The sequence below is a fragment of the Epargyreus clarus genome, unplaced genomic scaffold, assembly GCF_041222505.1.
Source record: "Epargyreus clarus isolate Ecla_fem2 unplaced genomic scaffold, WU_Ecla_fem_2.2 ptg000017l, whole genome shotgun sequence".
NCBI lineage: Eukaryota > Metazoa > Arthropoda > Insecta > Lepidoptera > Hesperiidae > Epargyreus > Epargyreus clarus.
The window spans coordinates 1,766,350-1,790,780 of NW_027332225.1; the positions used below are offsets into that span (position 1 = coordinate 1,766,350).

Here is a 24,431-nt window from a genome sequence, read left to right on the forward strand (position 1 = left end):
ATTTCTTAAATAAGCGGGTGCTCCCATATCTATTATAATATTTCGCCTTACGTAATGTTTTCCTGTTAAAACACAAAACAATCAAATTAAATAAACAATATTGTATGTAAAACAAGCGCTTCATTAAATTAAACATGACTATAGGTATATGATTCCATTTAATTATAAGTTTACAAAACAGGCAAATGAACATGAATTATAGAGAAAATTACATATACTGGTCATTCGTTCCATTTTCATAACAAAATTTTAATAATGAGAAAATTCAACTCTAATGATTTAAAACATTAATGTTAAACATTTATTGTTCAGTATTGTGGTTATACAACCGGCGGTGCATGATGCTCGTCTGCTCGAATCCGGACACTACCATACATACATATTCGAGTGTAATAGAAAGAGAAAGAGAGACATTCGCTTGGATTGGAGCAAAACTCTTTTTCCTTCCGTGACGATTTCTAGTTTCTACCATTCTAATTCCTCCAAGTCGATATCTTAGATATCACTATAGATCTATCTGTACTCTTTTTATTTAATATCATCGTTTTTTTGTTTGCAGTGTGCCGCCACAAGTCACCGCAACAATGAATGGCCACTCAACCTCTCACTCCGTGGACAGTCGCAAAAGGCTTACTCCTATCCCAGAAATCAGTATCACTGGCAACCATACGCCGTATAAGGTAACTATTATATATGATAATATGACAAACTAACGATGAAAGAAAACATTTTGAGGAAACTTGCATGCCTGAGGCTTCTTTAAGAAAAAGGTGTTTCAATAGTTAAGCAAACTCTACCAATATGTATTTGGCAAGTTTAGTGAGTATGGCCTAAATCCTCATTCTGGGGAAAGACTCGTGTCAACAGTGTCCATTATTGTATTATTGTCTAATGGGTTATTAATGTTTTTTAAGAAATGTATATAAGTTAAATAGGTATAATAAACATATCACTGTTTAACTTTTAATAAACATATAAATTGTATGTTAAGACCTGAGGGTAGTAAAAAAAAAAGAACTTTTTCTTTTGTCTGTAAATCCATAGTTTTGTATGGTGAGTTAGCTGATGACGAGTTTTTGTATTAAATAAAAAAGTCCTCCAATTTGACAATGATTGTGGTCACATATCAACCATTCATCGAACATTTCTTATATTTAATATTTGTGTCTATTCTAGGTCCAAAAAGCGCTAGTAGACAACACGATGGTGCCGTGCATCAACGCCAAGCCGTACCAGTACACCGAGCTGCTGATGACGCTGCCGGACCTCGCCAGCCACTTCTTCCCGCGCGTGTCGCTCACCACGTGCCGCGCGATGCTCGACGCGCTCAACCTCACGCTGTACAGGCCGAACGCGTGAGTACATGTACCGTATACCATTAGCTTGTGGAGCGGGTTTGGTTGTGATATTGAAGTTGTTGAGTTTATGCTGAGTGGTGACTGTCATTCATCGTATTTAAGGTTGATTACAAAAGCTTAATCAATCAAAAATATTATTGGTGTAATATTTATGGTCGGCTATAGATGTGTTTTGTTAGGTCTGAGAGTTAACTTGAGGATTCCGTGGTCTCTGATGTGACATGTTTCAATTTAAAATAAGTGTCAAACAATATATTAACAGTATATTTTAGGCTAAAATAGGTGGCGTAGTACCGCCTCATTAAATTAATTACGGGTCTTCTTCAACTTTTAAAATTTCAATTTTACTGGTTCAATTTAATTTTAGTATTTCGTAAATAAGGCTGTGATGAACAAACTAGAATTATACCTACATCTCCATATAAATATTTAACTTATTAATATTTACATGAATTTCATAGTAGTATTGTATGTACTAATATTGAATCCACTCGCAGGACGCAACTGCAAGTGCTCCGCAACTCCGGCAAGTGCAAGTCGGCGGCGGCGGGCGAGAACGGGCTCGCGCTGGTGCAGATCCGCGACGTGATGCAGCACATGCCGCAGTTCAAGTACATGCTGCGCTCGGGGCTGGCGGCGGACGAGCACGCGCACCTGCAGCCGCGGCCGGCGCACGCGCACGCGCACGCGCACGCGCCGCCCGGACACGCCAAGCGCGCGCGGGCCAACTGAGACCCGCAGCCCGCATGGGCTACGTACGACCACGACTACTACCAGACGTACGATGAACAGTGAACTCTGGTGGCTCGCGGCCGTTTTACAGACTAATGTCGAGCGTAACTAAGTGGCAGTCTGAAAGTGTAGTGTTGTGCGGGCTGGCATGGAGGCGCACGCGCCGCCCGGGCACGCGAAGCGCGCGCTAACTGAGACCCGCAGCCTGGGCCTGGGCGATATACGATCATGATTACTACCAGATGTACGATGAACAGTGAACTCGTATCGTAACAATACCTCGTGGTCTCGTAAACATCAAGTGTAACTAAGAGACAGTCCGCAAGTGTAGTGTTGTGCGAGCTGGCTTGGACGCGTGCGCGCCGACTGAGACACGCAGCCCGCCTGGGCGATATACGACCATGACTACCAAACATATGATGAACAGTGAACTCTGGTGGCTTGTGGGTTAATAAACGTTACGTGTAAAAGTGGCTGTCCGAAAACGTAGTGTTGTGCGGTTGGCATGGACTGATTCAAGCAATAATTCGTTTAGTGATGATGCACAGGCAAAGTTATTGTATGCAGCCACTAGTGAATAGAGTGAAATTAAATTGATGTGACACATTAAATTACTTAATATACTAACAATAAGCAACAGATTGTATATATAACTTTATATTCAAAAGTGCTTAATTAGTGTAAATTTAAAAGTGATTAGCTCGGACATTGGATGCCAATTTAATTGAATAGGATTTTATTTCAACATGTTATGAATAAACATTGTTCAATGTTCGAACAAAAGAGAATACTGTTCTGTATATAAAGCAAATATTAAAACGCACAGATTTTATGGTGACTTTGAAGAATGATACTTCTGAGATCAGTCTGTGTTGTTTAACAACTACTAGTGAATTATTGTGGACTTGTGACGAGAAGAAACAATAGCAAGGATTCTATCGTCGTTGCTGGCGTGAAGTATCTAATACAAGTGCTAAGGTGACACACACATATGTATACTATTATATTGTTGTGTGAACAGCAATTTGAACAGTAATAAAAATGGACATTTTTTTATTAGATATGTCAATTTTCCATAACTGTAAAAAATTGTATATTTGCATGTTGTAAATCTGGAAGATCTAATTTATAATGATCTATATTAACTATTTAATAGAAGACTGAAAATTTTATTTTTAATTATTTCCTAGATCGAAAGCTATGAGATGTTGTGAAAGTTTAGATTTAGTTGAGTTTTCTATTAGAATCTTTGTATGTATGTTTCGGCAATAATTTGCGTACGTGTTGTACATATTATTCCTGTGCTGCATTTATGCAGGCAATTTTAGCAATATGTGTCATAGAACATAATTATACATCATTTATATTTAAAATAATAATTCTCGAAACATACACTTTCTACTCAAGCATTAACTTTTTTTTTGTATTTTAAAGATCTATGGAAGGTATTGCTTTTAAATAAATAATAAAATACGCTTAACGATATCATCACAATGGTAAAATATACTTTCACAAACATGGTCACATTGACAAGTTATTGTTAATATTATATGTAAAATGTTGTCAGTACTTATAATAGAAGACTGATCTACATGGCGTCTTAAAGGATCATTTTAGCGCCTGTTTATATTTGGGGCAACCAAAATGTGGAAAAAAGTTTATTTTAATTTGTCTATGTTTCACATGCTTACATATTTATGTGTTACAAGACCAATAGCAAGACAATAGGTTGTTACTCGTTATTCACACAATTTTATTTATAGACGCCATCTATGCATCTATTCTTCTATTATCTGGTTGTTTATTAAAAATATAAATTATTGTTTTTTTTATTGATACAATCTGAGTAATTACGATTAACTATTTATGAGCGTTTATGTCGCGGGCGGGAGGCTAGAATTCCATTTCAAAATAATATCCAGTTGTCTTGGAGAAAATTATGAGATGTTTCAATAAAAACCAAAAATATTATACACATTCTATTCGTGCGCGGCAACTTAAGTTGCCTTAAGTGTGTTCGATTAAAATATGTTTAATCGAAGTACAAAATGTATCCTTTAAAATTTAAGTTGATGTATACTATTGTTAACAATGTTTTACAATGTATGAAGAACCTGACAATAGTTCTTTCATATTTTATTAACATTCCGTTGTGACGTCATCACGCTCAGGTCTCAAATTATCGCGCACGGATTGTAATTTCGTATTTATATTCACATTGACAATAATTTTGTAAATCGTTGGAATATGTAGCCTTCTGTCGATGTTGTCTGTGGCGCCATACAATACTCACGCACACTCTTACATACACGCTCACATTAATATAAAAAAGGAACCATTTATTATACCCTGGTTGTTGCACGACGGATCTTAATGTTTTTAATATCTTTGGTGAAGGATATAGTAAAAATTATATATTTCTAAACTTAATATTATGTAATGTATAAAAATAATTCTGGAGTAAGATTATTAAAGTTGTAAATTGTATTTTATAAAATACATTCCTACTCCAGATTTATATTGTAAAGGCCAGGATGATGTTTGAAGTTATCAGATACAATTTACTTAAACATGTTAAAATATTATGTAATTTTAATAGTGAAAAAGTACTGTGCCAATGTGTACATACACGCCATCTGTGGCCCACATCAGTGATAGTATCCAAAATTTTACATTTTTAATTGAAATAAAATAGATATATATCAGTGGCACTTAGACATTAAAGTTTCAGAACCAATATTATACACAAAAAGGCTATTGTCCAGAGCCTATCATTTTGATATCATAAGCACTTTTATATAAAACACTTGATTATGAGAATCAAAGTATTTTATTATAAATAAAGTACTTAATCGAGCGCAAACGAAAGACTTCTTTCAAAATTGTTAATTTATATTCGCTAGGGGCTGTGGCGATAGCACTAATTACAGTATGAAACTTTGTCATACACACAATTCTTTATTATGATTTTGTGCAGAATCTTGTAGAACATTGTTGATATGGACATATTTTAAAACATCATTACATAACATGAGTTATGTAAGTTGTTTACATTGATGATTTGCTTTTGATAATTTTGTAAGAGTTGTATTGCATCATTTATGTAAATGAGGCAATTATGTTGTAAGATAGAAACAATTTGATCCTTTTAGATAGTTTCAATTTAATTTGCAATGGAGGCCATTGAAGTTTTTAAATTGTTATACAGTACACAAGCCCATTTACTTTTAGACGACACTAAGACAGTGATTTGCATTAAGGTGGGGTTGACTGGGATTTTCAATACTCGAGGATGCCCTATAAGCGGGGCAGATTCTTAGATGATGAATACCGCCCAGATTCTTAATAATTCTTCATAATAATACAATATTATTTTAATATAAAAATAAACCAGACTGTTTCATAGGTGGTCCAATTAAAAGCATATTTTTGCATAATGTTACGACAACTACCTTCGCGGCGTTTTGTTGAACCAATGTTTGTGATACTGAGAGATTAGTCGCGATTGAAACATAAAATACGCTCTTCTTTTAATTTAATATTTTTTTCACAACATAATCTAAAATGCGTCATGTTGAAAGATGTTTTTTATAGTGTTTAAAGTACACTCGGTGATAAATGGCACATATCCTGGCCTACCAGTGACAAAGTATTGGCTAAATTAATATAATCTTTATTTAATTGTAAGTGAGTTAACCAATAATAGGAAAAATTAGAACATTGGGTTCCTATAGATAATATTAGGTGTATCAAGACAAGGTTTCATTATTATTATGTTTGGGTGATGTCAAATATAAATTTTGTTACCATATTTTTGAAAACTACAAAATAAACTGACGGTTGTTGTGAATTTTAATACTTTCATAAGTTAATTGGTTTATTTTCAAGTCTTTGTAACTGGTTTATTTGTTGCATCATAAATATTTGTTTGTAGTTCAAAGATCTTTCCCATATTATGTAAAAATACTTGTAATTACATTTAAAGTCTCAAGATTGGTGGTGTTGTAATAACTTCGATTTTTGCAATGTCAGAAATATCAGCATCGCTGTATATATTATGTATTATATATGTATTTATTATTTAAATAAGGAAGTTTAAATTCACTTGTGTAAATAGCGAAAATGTTATTGTTAAACTGTTCTGTTTGCAAGTTTTTATATTTGGTATTGTAAAAACATGAATAACATAATGAGATCTTGTCTTACTTACAGACCCTCCATAGCATTGGTGGCGTCTTTTCCATCTTCACAATTTATTTATTTTTAACATTAAAGCTAGATGTTAAGTTCGAAACAAAATCGCTAGAAAAGTTTTGTATTTCTATAAACGCAGAGCTGTGTATATTGTATGCTAAATTATTTATGATATAGTCATAAGAGACAGTATGAACTATTTGATATGTTGCAATAGCTCCACAGAGTACATTGTCTTGTGGAGCCATTGATTCTGTATTAAAGAAAATAAAATGATTCTTTATACATGCAGTTTTTTTATTTATTTCACGTTTTAGATTTAAATACTAGATTATTTATATATTTCATGATAACTATTACTATTTAACGGAAAATCTTACTGGTTAGCGTTCCTTACCAGAAATGTCTATAGGCATAGGACAGGGCTCACAGGGCTGTGGCCGCTTATGTTATTCTTATGAAGCACGAAATAAGAAAAACTTCATGAAGTGTAGAGGTAAAAAATATCATCTCTATGTATCGAAAAGTTACATTAGGGAGGTCGTAGTAGCAAGAGGGTAGATTAAAAAAAGTCTGTTAAATACTTCGATCACTAATAAGGTTAAATAATAAAATGACTTAAAGGCGGAAATATACCATTCAAACGTGTAGTATGAAGTCGTGTCGTCATGACATATGAGCTCCGTTAGGAGTATAGGTGTTCTGTGCATATGAGGTCCAAGGTGCATATCAATATACAAAAGGACTCTGGTGCACATTATCAACATACGAATAGTCCTAGAAACTTCTGTGCGTGGTTCGTCACTGCCCATTGTAATGTTGCTAGTTTATCAAAACTACTCAAGAAGTGGAACAATAAATACTGGAAGATTAGAACTTTGTAATAATAAGTTTAATATAACCATCAAACATTTTATTACAAATTTTACATATTATCACTAATAATGTAAAAAAAAAATATTGGCAAATATACATTTGTACGGAAAAATTAAAAACTTTTTACTTGCGGAAATTAAAAGATCGTTTAGGGAAATAAATACTACTATAATACCTACTTAAATTGTATCCCTCAAGGTATGTAAATATTAGAATATTAATCTGATTAGACAACATCATATTGATATCAATATTGTTGTACAATATGTATACTTGGCTGTATAAATAAGATTCTAATGCATTAAAACTGAATTTATTTTCTGTTATATTCTATGGCAAAACCATATACGTAGTCTGTGCGAATGTACATAAAATTTAAAACAAAAAACTTAATCAGAAATAAAATAGAGAAAAAGCACAATTTTTTTTCGTTTTATCAAATATTAAGCGCGATTTTTAGGTTTTTCAGAGAAGTCAATATTCGTGTATTGTGGTGCCTGCGATGGGAGCTGTTTCCAGGATAATCATTCAAGGCTTTGGTCATTTCATAATATAATATTATTTCAATTTATTAATTGTAATCTCATGAAATATGTTTCCTATTTTTGATTTCATTTATTTCGGATATCTCTTTTTTGAAGACTGTTTAATATTTAGCTGTAGGAATAAGGAATAGGGTACATCATTACATTGCATTTTATGTAGGTTAACGTAGTGTCATAATAATGAGTATCCAAGTGTGTAGGGACCCGGCAGACGCGGTGGCGCTGTATCTGCCGCAGAGTCTGTTCCTCAAATCGTTTGCAAAGCTAAACATTTCTATCCAGCTCCCCACCCACAAGGTACACGGCAAGTCGATATCCAACTGGGAACTGATGGAGAAGTTGAGAAAAATGATCCAACCTGATAGTTTTTCGTTGTTGAAAGTGTCCAAGAATAGTTCGGAAGTGATAAGATTTGACGCGGAGATCGAGAGCCGCGAGAAGCTCGGTCGGGTGCTCGGGCGGCTTGAAGATCGCGTGATACAACTCAGCGATTACCCTGACCCGCTGCGAGTGCGCGTCATGGAGGCCAAGTCCGACTTCCCCAGCCGGCACTCGTGGGACTCCTTCTTCAGAGACGCCAATGACATGGACGAAATGAAACCCGGCGAGCGACCCGACACCATCCACATAAAGAATATACCCATTCCATGGTTCGTTAACGTCAAAGACAGGGACGACGACCCGCTTCCCTCTGAGAGTATTTTCAAGAAGGCCTTTGAGAAGTATGGAGACATACGCCAAGTGGACGTGCCTGCATCTGACCCATATCGGATGCAAATGAAAGAAGCTATGCGAGGTATAACAATATCTCCACAGGAGTCCGCACTATATTTCGAAGGGTACATACAGTTCAGCGAGTATGTGGGGTTCGTGAGGTGCATGGATGCACTCAGAGGCTGCAAGCTAATGAGGAAAAAGGAAGATCTAGCCGAGTGGTGCACCATACATGTAGACTTTGACAAAACTAAGCATATGACTGATGCTGCCGTTAAACGCAGAGCAATTGTCAGAGAGAGATTGGCGAGTCGGCAGAGAGCTAAGGAGCTGGATGAGAAAGAGGAGAGGGAGAGGATTGCTAATCGGGAAGCAAGAGAAAGGTATTTAAATAATTTTCAATCTTAACTCGCAATATGTTATATGTTTATTTTTAAATAATTGTAATTCGTGTACAAGTGATTGCAATAATAAATTTTTATATTAAATACTAGCTAACCCGGCAAAATTTATACTGCCTCAGAATCTATTTATGAAATATATTTCATATTTACTCACCTTTTAAACCTTCCCTGGACTTCAACAAATTGTTCTAAACTAAAATTAGCCATATCGGTCTAGCCGTTCCTTAGTTTAGCGAGACTAACAAACAGCAATTGATTTTTATATATATAGATTGTAGTCCATATTTATAACTATTCTGTTAAAATTAAATATTATTAACCCCAACAATATGTGTGTACAAAATGAGTCTCCAATTTTTCCCCTTTCAGCCGAAAGGGCATGTTCTCACGAATAATTTTTCACTCTTTAAGACAAAGATCTGAGCGTGCGGAGCGGGAGAAATTAGAGAAGATGAGAGAAAGGGAAGAAAGACGGAAAAAGAAGCAGTTGGCTAAGCTAATGGAGAGGGATGATGTGAATTTGAATAAGCAGGTCGCTGAGGAGAAGCGTAAATTGCTGAAAATACAGAAGAAGCTGCAGGCCATAAGACTGATTGAAGAGTTGTTTAAGAGGATCGAGGTATGTTCTATGTGTCATAGTACTAAAAAAATTGAAAATTTTGATTTGATTTAGCCATAACACAATATTGTTTTTCGAATTCTGGGCTTGTTCGGTTGTAGCAGCTATAGTAATGCTAATGATAAATGCATTGGTTAATTATAAGTAATCTCAGAAACAAAAGTTTCAGTATTATTAGTAGTGTATTATTTTTGCACTATTCAAAACATAGAATGATATAAATGTAAAATGAATTTTAAACTCATACTGTAATTTCTTGGTGACATTGACTGCACTATGGGCGATGACCACATATTAAATAACCGTAAGTCGTCAGGGGTAGCGGCGTATATGTGGCCAACCTCCAGCAGGAATCTTATCAGGGGTTGATTACAGATATCCATGAGCAGCAGTAGCCACTTACCATCAGGTGGACTGTATGATTGTCTACTACTCTTATATTATATAAAAATTATATGCCAAGTACGAGTGAAACTCACACATGGAGGCTTTTGTACCTCCAAATCTTCATAATTTTCTTATTTTTAGAATTTATTGGTATAGAGGTCACTGTTATACATTATCTGTAAAAAGTTCAATTGTCTATCTATTACGGTTCAAAAGATAGAGCCCTGTGACAGATGGACAGACAGCAGAGGCTTAGTAATGGGGTTCCGCTTTTGGTAGGGAACCCTAAAAATACGTCGTCATATCCCGACTTTATCATAAGAATTGGTATATTTTCCAGCTCCGACCAGAAGCACAGTACAACGGCGGCAGGCGTACTTACTTCAGCAAGGCGGAGCACGCGGCGCGGGCGCGCACCGTGGACAGGTTGAAGCAGCAGCAGGAGAGGCTGCTGGAGACGCAGCGGGATCAACTCAAACATGCTATGAACGGTAGGTGCTCTGAAGTAGCTATATTTAACAACAGTAATATAGTCATAGTGACAGTTAGACACGGTATTATAGGTTTTTTAGAGTACTTCCATATCATGACGATTACATGTATTGTTGTTTTTGTATAATAGTGCATTTTTGTAGAATCTATGTTTAATCACGATATGTGTATTGGTATGCTGGTTAGAGTGAAGAGAGATTTTTTTCTAAATAAAAAGTATGACTGACTGAAATGTAATTATTTTCAAATAGTCGAATTTCAACCAACAAAGGATATAATGTTAGTTAATATCATTACTGTTACCCGTGCGCCGTTAAGTGTTGTTTTTGTTTGGTGTTGAGTTGGCATATCTCACGGTGTTCTTTTAGCCCATAGATTAGTAAAGATTACTCGCTCCTAATACACCTAAGTCACTGTCATCTATTTTTGTGTTTGAAGAATATTAAAAAAAATGTCGTTTTAGATCACTTACGAATGAAACGATATTTCTTCGCAATATTTCTTCGATTTCGTGTCTTAACTGCGCATGTCGGCATTATTCCGCAGAAATTACACCATGACAGCCATTAAACGGCTGACTGAATTGTCAGCGGTTTAAGTCATTTAATAGCTTCCTTCAATTACATGGCGGTGAGGTATCTATACTTATATGTTTTAGCCACAACTGGCCTTATATACACTCCACCATGCATTTGGTTAATGTATTAATATTGTATGTTAATGTTACTTATTGTGTCTATATTTTATACATTTTATTGATATTCAAACTGTAAGCTTTCCTATGTTTATACAGAATGAAGTAGGTCCAAGCTCTTTACTAAATAAAAAGAATATCATCTACTGTGATTTTTACAGGGCGCATAGTAATACGCTCGGCGCTGGAGACCAAAAAACCAAGGCGCAGTGACTCGATTAGCTCCATATCGTCTGAAGATCTTGACAATAGGAAAATAAAGACTGAGAAATTTCCTCGCCCTGATGAACATGAAATGGAAATGAAAGCTGGTGAGTAATAAAGGGTTTTAGTGAGGTTTAAACGAAGACTTTGTGATGTGGTTGTCATAGATATTCCACAAATAAAGATTTGTTATGCAAATCGTGTAAAAGCCAAACCAAAACCGATTATTCCTGGATTCTCTGAGCCACAGACTGATTGTGAAAGCTTTTTTAAAGAAAAATAACACAAATCAAAGCTTTCCACAGGGCCGGATTTAGAGGTCTATAGGCCTTGTGGCAACAAAGGAGTGGAGGCCCCCTGGCCCCAAATTATTTTCCGAATAAAATGAACAATTTTTTCAGTTGAGTTTTTCAATAAATATTCTATTGTGAAACGCAAGTAGATTCTTCTAGTATTAATGTTTGTACAAAGTACTATAGATAAAGGTAAAACAGCGAAAAAAAATATCCCGTGGAGGCCCCGGGGCTTCCGCCCCGGTTGCCCTCACTTAAATCCAGCCCTGGCTTTCCATATTTAAAATTTAATACAAACATTCCGTGTCATGGCGCCATAGATACGCGAAGATATGTAAACACCCACATCCACCTGATGGTAAGTGGCTACTGCCGCCCGTGGACATCTGCAATCAACCCCAGATAGGATTAGATATTCCTGCCTGAGGTCGGCCACAGATGCGCCGCTACCCCTGAGGACTAAGCTGCAACGCCTCGGAAAAGTCTGTCTCCCTTACCACACCCTTCAAACCGGAACACAGCAGCGCCTAACACTGCTGTTATTAGGTAGAAATAGGTGTGGCGGTGGTGCCGCCGGAGTCGAACCACAAAGGGTTCTACCACCTTCGAAATGCGGTTATAAGAAGCCTATTTGACCAGGGATTGACGGGAAACTTAGATTGATGGATGAAATCTTAATTTTATTTGCCTTAATTATATTTTAAGTTCGACTAAACGTTTCTTACAATGCTGTAACCTTCGTGTTTGTAATGTTCCAGCGGTGGGGATGTACGGCGTGCCCAATCCCTATGCGTTCGGCGCGGCGTCATCGTTCCCCTTCGCCACGCCCGGATTCGGCTTCCCGCAAAGTATGAGTATCTTTGTTTTTTAATTATGTTTAGGAAGTATACAGGGTGATTTTTTTATATGGGCCTTTAGGGACAAATCCGAATCTATAAGGATCAGCGTAAAATGCGGAAAGGAGTTGCGAGGCCGATAAGATCTGAAACTGCATCATTAGTTTTTTAAAATACCTCTTACCCTAGCTGTCAATTGATAGGGTTAATTTTGAAAAAAAAAAAAATCACTATTATTCCACTATTGGATAGTGTTGCTTATGAGGATGAAATTTTGGAAAGTAATGATAAATGACAAATTAAAGGAAAAGGCACATTTTTCTGGTCTTATAGTTTGGGATTTGGCCCTGAAGGTCTATTTGAAAGATTCACCCTGTATATTATGGCCTCTTGGTAACGGGCGTGTTATCGTTTGTCATCGTCGCTTCCGTCGTTTACATAGCGTGATTTGCCAGCGTCTTTATACACGGCCCTGTATCGCCAATACGTACGTACGTACGTCTGCGCCAAACTTCTAGTCCGTAGTTGTTGCTCGCAAGTTTAGTTAGCATAGATACTCCGTAACGTAAGGGCACACTAACTGCGCTATGTACCCGTGGGCGAGAGCGGTCAGTGGGCCCCCTATTGCGACGCGACTCATTTCTATATTCGGAGTGGACTAGCAGTGTGGCGCGGGCGTTTGTGCGGTGTGGTGGTGTGTGTGTGGCGTGTGTCGTGCAGCGTCGCTGTATGTACATACGGTAACGTTAACGTGCGTGTCGTGCCAGTGTCCGTTGTACACAGTTTACACGGCCTCTACCTACGTGCGGTGTGGTTGACGCGTGTGTTCCGCAGCGTCGCTGTACTACGGGCGCGGCGGCTGGGGCGAGGCGTGGCGGCGCGCGCGCGGGCGGGCGCGGGCGCGCGGCCGCGGCCTGCGGATGCCGTTCTACGACGGCCCCGACGCCAGCCGCAGATACTACAGGTGAACACACTTACGATATATTATAGTCGGGCCATTGCGAACGTGCGAAGTGAGGCATAAAGCCATAGATTAGTAAAGATACTTCGCCGCCTTGAAAGTGAATGAAGCCGCAAATGGCTTATTATAGTAAGTTCTTTTTTTGAATTCTTGACAATTAAAAACATTTTTAGAGAAAATTTACGAATAAATAACTAATACTGCGTAATTTACATGATAATTAAATAATTTATAATAATAATTTCAAATATTTTAAGGACATTTTAGCACGAAGACGTGGCAAAACTTTTTTGCGCAACTATTTCAATTCACATTTTCTTGTTAGGAGTGAGTAATCTTTACTAATCTATGCATAAAGCATATACAAAAAAAACAAAAATATTTATTTCTTTAATAATAAATTGGTTTACATAATAAGTGATTTGGAGCCGCCTAGCAAACAAATGTCTGTGTTATCAGATCTCTCATTCACATTTATGGGCATGTCGGAACTCTCGCTCGCATTTCTAGTGTTGTGCGTAAATTGTTACGCACAACACTAGAAACGGATTCGTCGATAATCAATAGTAAGTAATCAAGGAAATGTTTAGGAAATAATGCAAACAATTTTTAGCATGTATTTTAAAACGTCCTTTAATAAAATCCGTATTTATATATTTGCATAATTACATTAGTCATCAAATATCGCGTCCTTTAATAACATCCATTTTTATATTTTTGCATAATTATATTAGTCATCAAAGATAGCGCCTTTAATTATAGCTACCTGTGTCCGAGCGGCATCCCTTTATTGATATCGAGTTGTGCGTCATTGTCACATTACTCTGACGTCTTTTATGACTAGGGCCGCACGTTTATAATAACCCGACTATAGTACTTAGCACGAACCCTTACGTACAAATTTTATTTTATATAAACCTATCTACAGTGAAACTTGGTTAAGTGGGTTAAGTGGTTGTATTTAATAAAACTGAGTGATGTATAACAGAAATGCTTAACCTGAATGAATTTTAAGAGTTCCTTCACACGAGCGTTTTTTCAGCTTAGGCTTTCTATGTACATGTACACTCGTGGCAACCATCTTGTAAGGATCTACTAAATCATTTAACAACTTTATATTAAAAGTTCTTGTATACACTTAGTTGAACAATTTAACTTTATCTTCATTAGAAAACGAGTTCATGTCGAAAAATCTTATGGGTCTTATACACCTGCACGAAATCATCATCACCAACCCATTACTGTCCCACTGCTGGGCACGGGTCTGCTCTCATGATGAGAAGGATTAGGCCATAGTCCACCGCGCTGGCCAAGTGCGTATTGGTAGACTTCACATACCTTTAAGTTTTATTTATTATTTTTTTTATAACTCTCAGGTATGCAGGTTTCCTCACGATGTTTTCCTTCACCTTTTAGCAAGTGATAATTTATTTATAATACGCACATAACTTTGAAAAATCAGAGGTGCGTGCCTGGGATTTGAAGCTCGGGACCCCTCGATCGAGAGGCCGAGTTTCTTAACCACTAGGCTATCACTGCACGAAATACTAATTTTTAATATTACATTATGTTTATAACTATAGCACCTTAATTATAAGGAATTTTAATATGAAGCTGTATGGACACTAATGTCTTAATTACCAGATACTTCAAGCGTCTAACAGAGACTGAGTACGAGCGGCCGCGGTCCCGCTCTCGCTCTCGCTCCCGCTCGCGCTCGCGGCGGCGCTCCTACAGCCGCTCCCGGTCCCGCTCTCGCCGCCGCTCCCGCTCCCGTTCACGTCGGTCTCGAAGTCGCCGCAGTCGGAGTCGCAGTAGGAGTAGGCGGTCAAGATCTAGGGGCAGGCGGTCTAGGTAATATTTAATTTTTAATACTGTCTATTTATTTTAAACATCTTATTGAAATGGAACGCGAGCAACCACTTTTCACTCCCGCTCATTGCATCGCGAAGCAGCTGGAGCCGTTGTATGAGCTGGCGTTCCAGGTCTACGGACAAATAGTATCTGTTTTAATTTCCATGCTATGTGTTAAATTTAAATACATTTTCTTATCTAATTAGTACCAGTGTAACCAGTCTTGGTGCCTTGTGAATCTACCATTTGCCTGCTTTTTTTCGGTTGCTGTGTTCTAAGTCGAACCGGGAGGCGATTATTTTGCTTAAACTTGGTCACCACACAAGGACCTTTTTTATAATGACCCTAATAATAATAATCGTAATTAAATAAAAATAAATAATACTCCATGTAATATAAAATTCGTATTGTTTGTCCAGGTCGAGCCACCACAGCCGGTCTCGCTCCCGCTCCCGCTCGCGCTCCCGCTCCCGCTCCCGCTCCCGGCCCGCGTCGCCGCCCGCGCCGCCGCCCGGCTCGCCGCCGACCAGACGCTCCTGGTCCAAGACGCCCGAAAAGTGACGGAGATACCCGAGAAATAACCGACATATTTATATTGTACATTGTACAGCATGGATTAAATGATAAGCTATATTTTAGGGGGTGTTTTTATTTTTAACCGAGTTGAAAAAGGAGGAGGTTTTTAATATGTTACTCGATCTGTTCATTATCTATGAATCGATTTGGATTTTTTTACCTATCGTCATGACTGTTGAAACGATACGATTTTTGTTTTGCAGTAGTTTCAATTCTTGGGCGTGTACTTATACTAATTAGGTATAAGTGACACACTGACAAACTATGCATTTTTCCGTTCATTGTGTGTAGTAAATTTACGCAAGTCCCGTTTTAGTGCCCTTATCATTGTTTTCACATAAAATATTGCCTAATACCAAAAATATCTTTATAACATAAACAGGTATGATGGTAATAAAATTACTAATCTTATTTCCCTACATGATAATCCTATAACCGACTCCACACTATCAGCGGATGTCGTAAGATAAACGAAAATATACGGATGTGATATGCCTATATAAAATCGGTTCTATTCTTGACCGATATTAGATTGACGTCAATTTGATCGTGTAATACCTACTATGATCGAAGTACGGAATATTTCTATTATTTACATAATTAATATTTATAACGTCTTTTTGTAATGTAAAATAATATTACACTATAATAGAAATATTATGTAACTATAAGTTTTTGTCTGTCTGTTTGTTCCGACGACATCCTGAGTTACTCTTTATTAGCTGATGTTAATAAAAAGTAACTTAGGCTACTTTATTTTGAAAAATTAAGAATTGCTCGCAAAATAAAACCTGTGTAATCTCCCGGTTGTTTACACTTAAGCACGGGTGACACCGCGGGACACAGCTTGTGTTTTATAAAAAATAGTACATTACAATACGAGGACATTTTTCGTCCGCGTGTTGTATAAAATTTTATATTACGGGGTCGGAAATGGGGGTTTTGCGCACGCGAAGCGTGCGTAAAACGTCAATTTACGCACGCCGTGATATAAAAGTATATTCATCTACTATTTTTATTAACCACGAGCTTTTGCCCGCGGCTTCCCTCGCGTTACGAAGTAATATTATTAACTAAGAAGATTTATGCAAACTTTCATCCCCTATTTTATTTTTATTTTATAGGGTACAATTGATCAAAATCCTTTCTTAGCGGATGCCTACGTCATAACATCTACCTGCACGCCAAATTTCAGGCCGATCCGTCCAGTGGTTTGGGCTGTGCGTTGATAGATCACTATGTCAGTCAGTCACGTTTGAGTTATATATATTTTTATTAACCATGACCGTTTACGTACAGTAAACCATTATTGTTGTTTTTGGTCCCGGCAATAGGACGGACCAGGGTATAGTCAATAGTCCCTGATTGTTATTTTTGAATATTGGTAGTTTAAGCACTAAAGCTTTCCGTTCATCACAGATTAATTTAATATTGTAACGGTTTTGTCTTTTTCCGGATGAATGGTGGTGGGAAGTGGCAAATGACCTGTGTTTGACATTCACATCTGTGTGCATTGCAAATTCGTACAGAGTACCTATATGAAAAGTTATGCACACGAACGGTGTCTATGTTTGCGCAGTTGTTTTTTGAGTTTTTAATTATTTACTATTTGAAACGCAATATGCAATGGTCTGTACCCGGAATAACCTATATATACATACCTACAAAACAGAAATGTTTTGTTTGCATAGTGCCTAAAGTTGGGCCCTCACTAAGGGTCCTCGGCGACCACGATAATGTAAAAAATGTACAGTTCGAGCTTAACGGGGCGGATCGACAGCCTGAAGAAGATTGCGGTTAACTGCTGAATTTGAAGGGCACAGGACCGGTTGGAGTGTCGTCAATTAGGAGAGAAGTATGTCCAGCAGTGGACCTTAAAAGACTGAGGGATGGTACAATTTTAATGGTCAACAAACTTTACAGTTAGTGGTTAAACCATTTTGTAACTGTACAACTGTAACTCTTTAACTGTACAACTGTAACTCTTCTCTTGTTGCCAAAAAAAAGTATGAGAGTGGGTTTGCACGGGCGTAGCCAACGCAATGCACGCGGTGCAGTACCTAGCCTTAGTACGAGTTTTTACGTATACTCGAAAACGTTCCGTAAAATTCCGCCGTAAAAGTTTAAATAACGGAACTATAACGCTATCAAAATGAAATTAAAAATATAAAAATAAATGCATTCTATTTATATTTGTAAAATTAAATGTCGTTATAATTGACTATTCAGTTTTTTAAAACTCATAATGCGAAATTTCAGTTCTGTTAAGGTCCACGGGAGTGCTGTACGAGCGAATTCGGAAACGTTGAACGTTTTCGAGCAAACGTAAAAACTCATACTAAGGGTACAGAGCGAGCCTACGACATTCGTTATCAATTTGTGTGATGAGTACCCAACCTTAAATGCCGTGTAAGGTTAAGGGTAAGGTGTAAGTGTAAAGTGTAAAGAAAGCGGTAGGCAGAGCGGTTAACTAAACTTCAATAGAAATAATTTGTATTTAACAATTGATGAAAACACTAAACCACTGTTCACGAAAAACACACTTTAAAACATTACAGTTTTAATTTGTTCAAATTTAATATTTAACTTGCATACGTGACAGGTTAAAGTAATTTAGATAACGTAGGTATATGAAGTTACATATTAAGAAAAGTAATCATATAAAAAAAGGAATAAAGGGCTAATAAAGACTACTGTGTCATGAGCCTTAAACAACAGTTACCTATCATTATTTTTGCAGTTTTTCTGCAGTTGCAGTTATTCATACTTACCACCCACAACAACACTACGTGAATCTGGTAATTATCTTTATTTTGCACTGCAGATTAATTTAATATAATATACTGAAATCTGTCACAAATGCATCACTACCCTTGAGGACCAAGCTAGAAGGCCTCGTGAGCCTGTCTCTCTCTGTCTTAAGCCAGAACACGGTAATAACAAGATCGTATTTCGCTGCTGTTTTGGTTTGAAGAGTGTGGCAAGGAATCTAAGGTGTTACAATTTACAACTTAGTCCTCAGGGGTAGTAACGTATTTGGGCCCGACCCCAAGAAGGATTTCTTTTTCATGGGGTTGATTGCAGATGTCCATGAGTGTAAAGCGGTAAGTAAGTTTCTTTAACTCGAAAACAAAATAGGAATCGTGCATAAAGTTGTATAAGAAGTAAATTCGGTTGATTAAAAAAAAAAAAATTGACGCAGCTCATTTTTGAAAACTCTGATTTTGCTGAAATGAAACTCCACGTATTTCTAGTTTAATTACAAATCGTTAATTACAGCCATTAGAATAAAATAGTGAAAGCATTTCAGAATGACACTGTCTATTTCCAATCTTCACGTCTACCGTTCTTCCGCACTTGTCTATTTGCGACTTCAGACCTCATCGAGTGGTTGAGATCTGAGCATTCATGAGATTTTAAGTGATTTTCCTTTTGCAGCGCCGCAGCACTGGCATACAATGTAAGCGTCTGTTTTTTTTACCCTGTAACAGTTGAACAGACAGCGGAGGCTTAGTACCTAATAGGGTTCCGTTTTTACACTTTAAGTACGGAATCCTAAAAACGTTTCATTGCTACCTGAGAAACTCGCCAGACAATTTAATTATGTTCTCACAGATCTAGTTCCTTATGGATCCGCGCCGGCGTCTTAGACTCTACCCCGCCCGGCCTACTGACGGAGATCAGCGCTGACGTAGTCCACCTGCACCCCGACTACAACAACGACACCGGTAACAATGACATCGCTCTCATCCGCTTTAATAGTGTCATTAAAAGTCCCGGTAAGTTATCCATATACAAATGAAAAGTTTTTTAAATTATTCTTTTAGGGAGGGGAAAAGTATTGGTGAAACGTTTTTTAACAACACTGAAAAAATATAAGGGGCAAAAGATCCTTCTTGGTTTCACCGCCGTAACACATCCGCCAGGTCTGTTTCTGTGATAACCTAGTGGTTAGAAACTCGACTTCAGTCACTTTATACGAGATTCGATAACAGGCCCGCAAGTCCCAATTTTTCAAATTAATGTGCGTATTATAAATTCAAATTATAACGTGCTTGAACTGTGAGGAAAGCTACACTTTGAGTTCAAAATAAAAGTTCTCAAGGATGTGTGAAATCTATCAATTTGCATTGGCCAGTTCGATGGGCTATTGCCTTTATCCCTCTCTCTGAGAAGAGACCTACATCCAGCAGAGGAACAGTGATGAGTTAACGAAGTATTATACGAGTACTTTCTTCTTCACAGACTACGATGTGTGGTGGCCCGTGCATCTCCCTCCTGGTGGAGTTGCCGTCCCGTCCTTGGCCAGTTCTGTAGCTTTGGAATCGGCAACGACTCTTCTAGTAAGTTAAATACCTGGTGATTAATGTTATAATATCTTGGACAACAGCTCGATTGAAAAAAAATAAGAAATAGGGAAGATGGTGTTTTTTTGTATAACTTAGATTTAGTAAACGAAAAATAACGTATGCCACTGTCAAAATGCTGGCATCTGTGCTTCTAGCGTATAAAAACTTCTTGTTTTGAGTTTTGACTTCCACTACAACTTTTTCTATAAGGGCTCGTTCACATGTCAAGCCTGACAGTTTTAGGTATTCACCGACTGATTTTGCTCTCTGTACTAAGCGATCTAACGTAAACCGGCCTTAAGGCCATTTTATTGAATCTCCATAATCGAGTCTCAGTGTTTTGTCTCGTTTAAATGTCCTCGGAATTTACCACTTGCTATTTTAGAGAAACGGAAAAAAGACTGTTAAGACCAATGAATAATACATTTTCCAGCTCCTGGTGACACCTTGAACTGCTATAATGTTACCGTCAAGGAGGTTAACAATGACCGCTTAGAGGACTTCAGCGACGAGCTTATTGCTACAGAGGTATAATATTTCATAGTAAATAGTTTCAGGACCTTTGCTTTTTTAATGTTTCTTATATTTTTTGAGGGGCAAAAATAATAAGAAATTATTGTTTTTTTTATTATATAAGAGTAGCAGATGAGCATGCAGTCCACCTGATGGTAAGTGGCTACTGCCGCCTATGGACATCTGTGATCAACCCCAGATAGAATTAGATATTCCTAACTGAGGTCGGCTCTGTAGCCGGGGGAATAAAGATCATTAGTATGATTATGTTACAATGACAAAAATCCTTTTTCAAATATACCGGTTTGTATAGATTCGTTGAAAGGCATCGAAGTTGATTTGTTCAGATAGTTTAACTTTCAGTTTTCAGAGTTTAACGATTGTTTATGATGTCATACAATTCTTTTACAGTTACATAAACTTTCATATTTTGGCTCTGTTTTCATATCTATTAATAACAGCATCTAACATTTTTTCAGCGTTCCTTCGCGTTTCAAACTACGTGAACTGGATTAACACTGAAAATGGTCTGTAAGATTCTTTTGGAAAACGGGCCTAAAACCTAATTACATTTCTTTTTTCAATACAAGGTACTGTTATCTTGTTGGTTGTTTGAATATACTGTTTGAAATTAAACTTGTTTTATTTGTTTACTTTCTTCAGAAACATAAGCTAAAACTCCATGAACCATTGACTCCTAAAACTAGCTCCATGTGAAACAAGGGTTCTACCTGTAGTCGGCCACAGAAGCGCTACCCACTCCTATTAAGATCATCGCCATTCATCGAAACAACCGAATTGCTTCGTTTTTTTATCTAATGCAATACCATTTCTGTAGCAGTAAACAGGATTTTAATAGTAAATTTATAGTAGTTTTATTTTCCTACATGATAATGATAAAAACAGGTACATGTAATCAGCGGATGTCGTGAGATAAACGAAAACACATGGAGACGATACATACATACCTATCTACAATTTGAAAAAAGTTCAATTCGTAGACGAGATTAGATTTATGTCTAATTATTTATCGTGTAATACCTACTATGATCGAATGAATGAAAGTTCCTATTGAGTATCTAATACAAATAAATAAAATTGAACTGTCTGTTTTACGTCGCAATAGCTTTTTTTCACAAAATTTACGTGCAAGATTAGGTGCTTAATAACAAAAAAACAAAAACAATAATTATGTGTTCTTCTGTGACTGTTCCGGCTATTTTCCGAAATGGCTGGACTAATTTTGATGGGATTTTCATGGGCGATTAGCTAAGCTAGCTAGGGAGCTTAAAAGTAACTTAGGCAGCTTTTGTTGTCGAAAAGAAACCCATGAAATTTAGACCAATTATTTACACTTAATTCGGTTAAAACTGTGGGACAAACCGTCCCAGGACGTCTCCAACACAGTTGTGCTTCCGAATTCCGAACCCTTCCAAACTAGTACATCGTCCTAAAAAGAATAATCCTTAAAATGTATATTTATCAGCGAAAAGAAAGTAGGTAGGTATCTTTAAAACATTTGTAAAAGCTAGTAAAATTACATCAGCTTTTTAGCCAGGGGGCCTCATTCAACCTTCCGCCCTGGGCTTCGTTCAGCGTTTCTTCCCTGGGGCTCCGATGAGCTTAGTCCGCCTTTGGTCGCGGGCTTTTGCTCTATTGTTGCTGCCCTGTACCCTTACCATGAGTTTTAACGTTTAGACAAATATGACTGTTTTGGTTATTGTTTACGTATTGGCCCGTACGATTTCCTACTGACACAATCCGCTAGGGGCGCTGATTGAAAATTGTATGGGCAAATACATAGACTTAGAATTTTTTCGCTACCAAAACGTAAAAAATACCAAAACAGTCATATTTGTCAAAACGTAAAAACTCATGGTAAGGGTACTGTGGTTACAGTCCCTGCTTACTTTTTTTGGACATTAGTAAAGTTTGGTGCTTGTGTTGGCTTAGTTTACCTATGGAGATCGATGAAAGAGTATTTCTTTTGCATGCTGACGATGATGCTTCTATAAGCATACTTCTATAATATATATTACACATCTATATGTGTACATGCATTGATTGTCGCTAATAATATTTATAGCCTGCCAGTGACATCTTGCCGTTAATTTTAAGGCCCTTTAATGTTTTTAAAATAATTTAAATAAAGTTATACTGCTGATAATAATATTTTAGTCTATAAAATATAATATGATACGAGATTTTTCATTACTTTTTAGACACATTTCTCTGTGACGTCATCATAGGTCTCAAGTTTTCGCGCATGCAAGTAAACAACCACGTTAATTTCAATGATGTTGTCATTCCCGGATATACCTATGTCTGGTAATGGCAGGTGGTAGGTGACAATGAAAACTGGAAATTGGAAAATTATGCATATAAATAGTCTACGTTTGCGCAGTTGTTTGTTGTTTTCCTTATTATTAATGTTATGAAAATGAAATTGCAAAAAATTCCATGATAATATTCGACACACTTGCAAAAGAGAAGTGTTTATTTATGTGCAGCGCCTAAAGTCGGGTACTCACTAGCGAGTCCTAGGTACCTCGGTAACTATTACACGTTCACCGTTTGTTATTGTACTAGAACCAGGCTCCAGCGACGCTGTGAAAATCTGTACCCCTACCATGAGTTTTTACGTTTTGACAAATATGACTGTTTTTGTATTTGTTTACGTATTTGCCCATACAAAATCCAATCAGCGCCCCTAGCGATTGTATCAGAACTATAGTGTCAATAACGTAACATTAAATGTCTAAATTTACAAATGGCGCTTTATGTTTTGTCTCCCTTTTTGCGAACATGTGAGGGAGACAAAAAGACTTGAGCACTTACTTATTGTTACGTTTACAAAGTCTACTAAGCAAACGGAACAGAATAATGGATTGAGTAAAGGTAACGTAAAATTGTGGGATGTTTTGAAAACTCATGGTAAGGGTAGGTACTGGTGACGTAGGTTTTGTCGGCACGCTATGGAGTTCCGAAACCCGGCGCCGTAGAAGTCTACGGCGGCGCTACATGGGTTTGTATTTTCCTACTTCCATAGCGGCGAGAGATGGACATGTCGCACGCAATTTACAAATATATTGTTTTCTTTAGTTCCACCCCTGTGGTCGAATCACAAAACATATTACATACCTACCTTTAAAAAATATCAGGCTGACACTCGTAGTACCGATAAATGATAGGGAGGAAAAGTTCTCGAGTAGCAATCACGCTGGATTCGGAGAGCACGGGGCCAGATGTGTGTACGGGGTATGTCCAATAATGGGCCTAAAAATGCTGACGGATGGTACCATCTACATTTAAAGGCTATCGCCATTGTAACGTGCAACACTACTGAGTCTACGATAATCGGGTACTACGTCTGTCACTGCAACCGTTATTCTTTCTTCACCATTACCAAAAACATAGTTTTGGGTCGCGTGAACATCACGAGCGTAAAGCATGCGGTTCAGTACCATTACCAGGAGTTTTTACGTTTCGACAAATATGACTGTTTTGGTATTTGTTTACGTATTTGCCCATACAAATTCCAAGCAGCGTCCCTAGCGGATCGTGTCAGAACTAGGAAATCGTATAGGCCAATACGTAAACAAATACCAAAACAGTCATATTTGTCGAAACGTAAAAACTCCTGGTAAGGGTACAGAGCGAACCGGCGACATTCGATATTAACTTGTTAGTTCGGTTACAGTTACAGTTTGTGAATGAGAACCCAGCTTTAATTACTGTGCACATACTACTAAGCGCAGCGGTAGGCGGAGCGGTTAAATAAACTTCGATAGAAATAACTTACATTTAACCATTAATAAAATAACTAACCA

General features: G+C 37.3%; 2 protein-coding genes across 5 annotated transcripts in view; both read left to right on the top strand.

Annotated features, from left to right (window-relative positions):
- Positions 1–6,569, top strand: part of LOC140749269 (uncharacterized) — a 33,875-nt gene extending 27,306 nt beyond the window's left edge. The window contains exons 5-7 of the mRNA XM_073082311.1: positions 560–680; positions 1,177–1,355; positions 1,856–6,569. Coding sequence (XP_072938412.1) covers positions 560–680; positions 1,177–1,355; positions 1,856–2,090 — 535 coding nt within the window. The 3' untranslated portion in view covers positions 2,091–6,569. The remainder of the gene's footprint in view (positions 1–559; positions 681–1,176; positions 1,356–1,855) is intronic.
- Positions 6,570–7,509: 940 nt separating this feature from the next.
- Xe7 (A-kinase anchor protein 17A) lies at positions 7,510–15,801 on the top strand. Of its 4 annotated transcripts, none has more exons than XM_073081870.1 (9): positions 7,510–7,699; positions 7,906–8,802; positions 9,193–9,442; positions 10,170–10,320; positions 11,177–11,326; positions 12,271–12,360; positions 13,183–13,312; positions 14,954–15,163; positions 15,583–15,801. In XM_073081870.1, exons 2-9 carry the CDS (start codon positions 8,036–8,038, stop codon positions 15,722–15,724), a joined length of 1,890 nt encoding a protein of 629 aa, XP_072937971.1. In that variant the 5' UTR covers positions 7,510–7,699; positions 7,906–8,035; the 3' UTR covers positions 15,725–15,801. The 4 variants fall into 4 exon arrangements, with proteins under 4 accessions (XP_072937971.1, XP_072937972.1, XP_072937969.1 ...); XM_073081871.1 differs by having other exon boundaries at positions 7,988–8,802; XM_073081868.1 differs by having other exon boundaries at positions 7,510–8,802.
- The last annotated feature ends 8,630 nt before the right edge of the window (positions 15,802–24,431 follow it).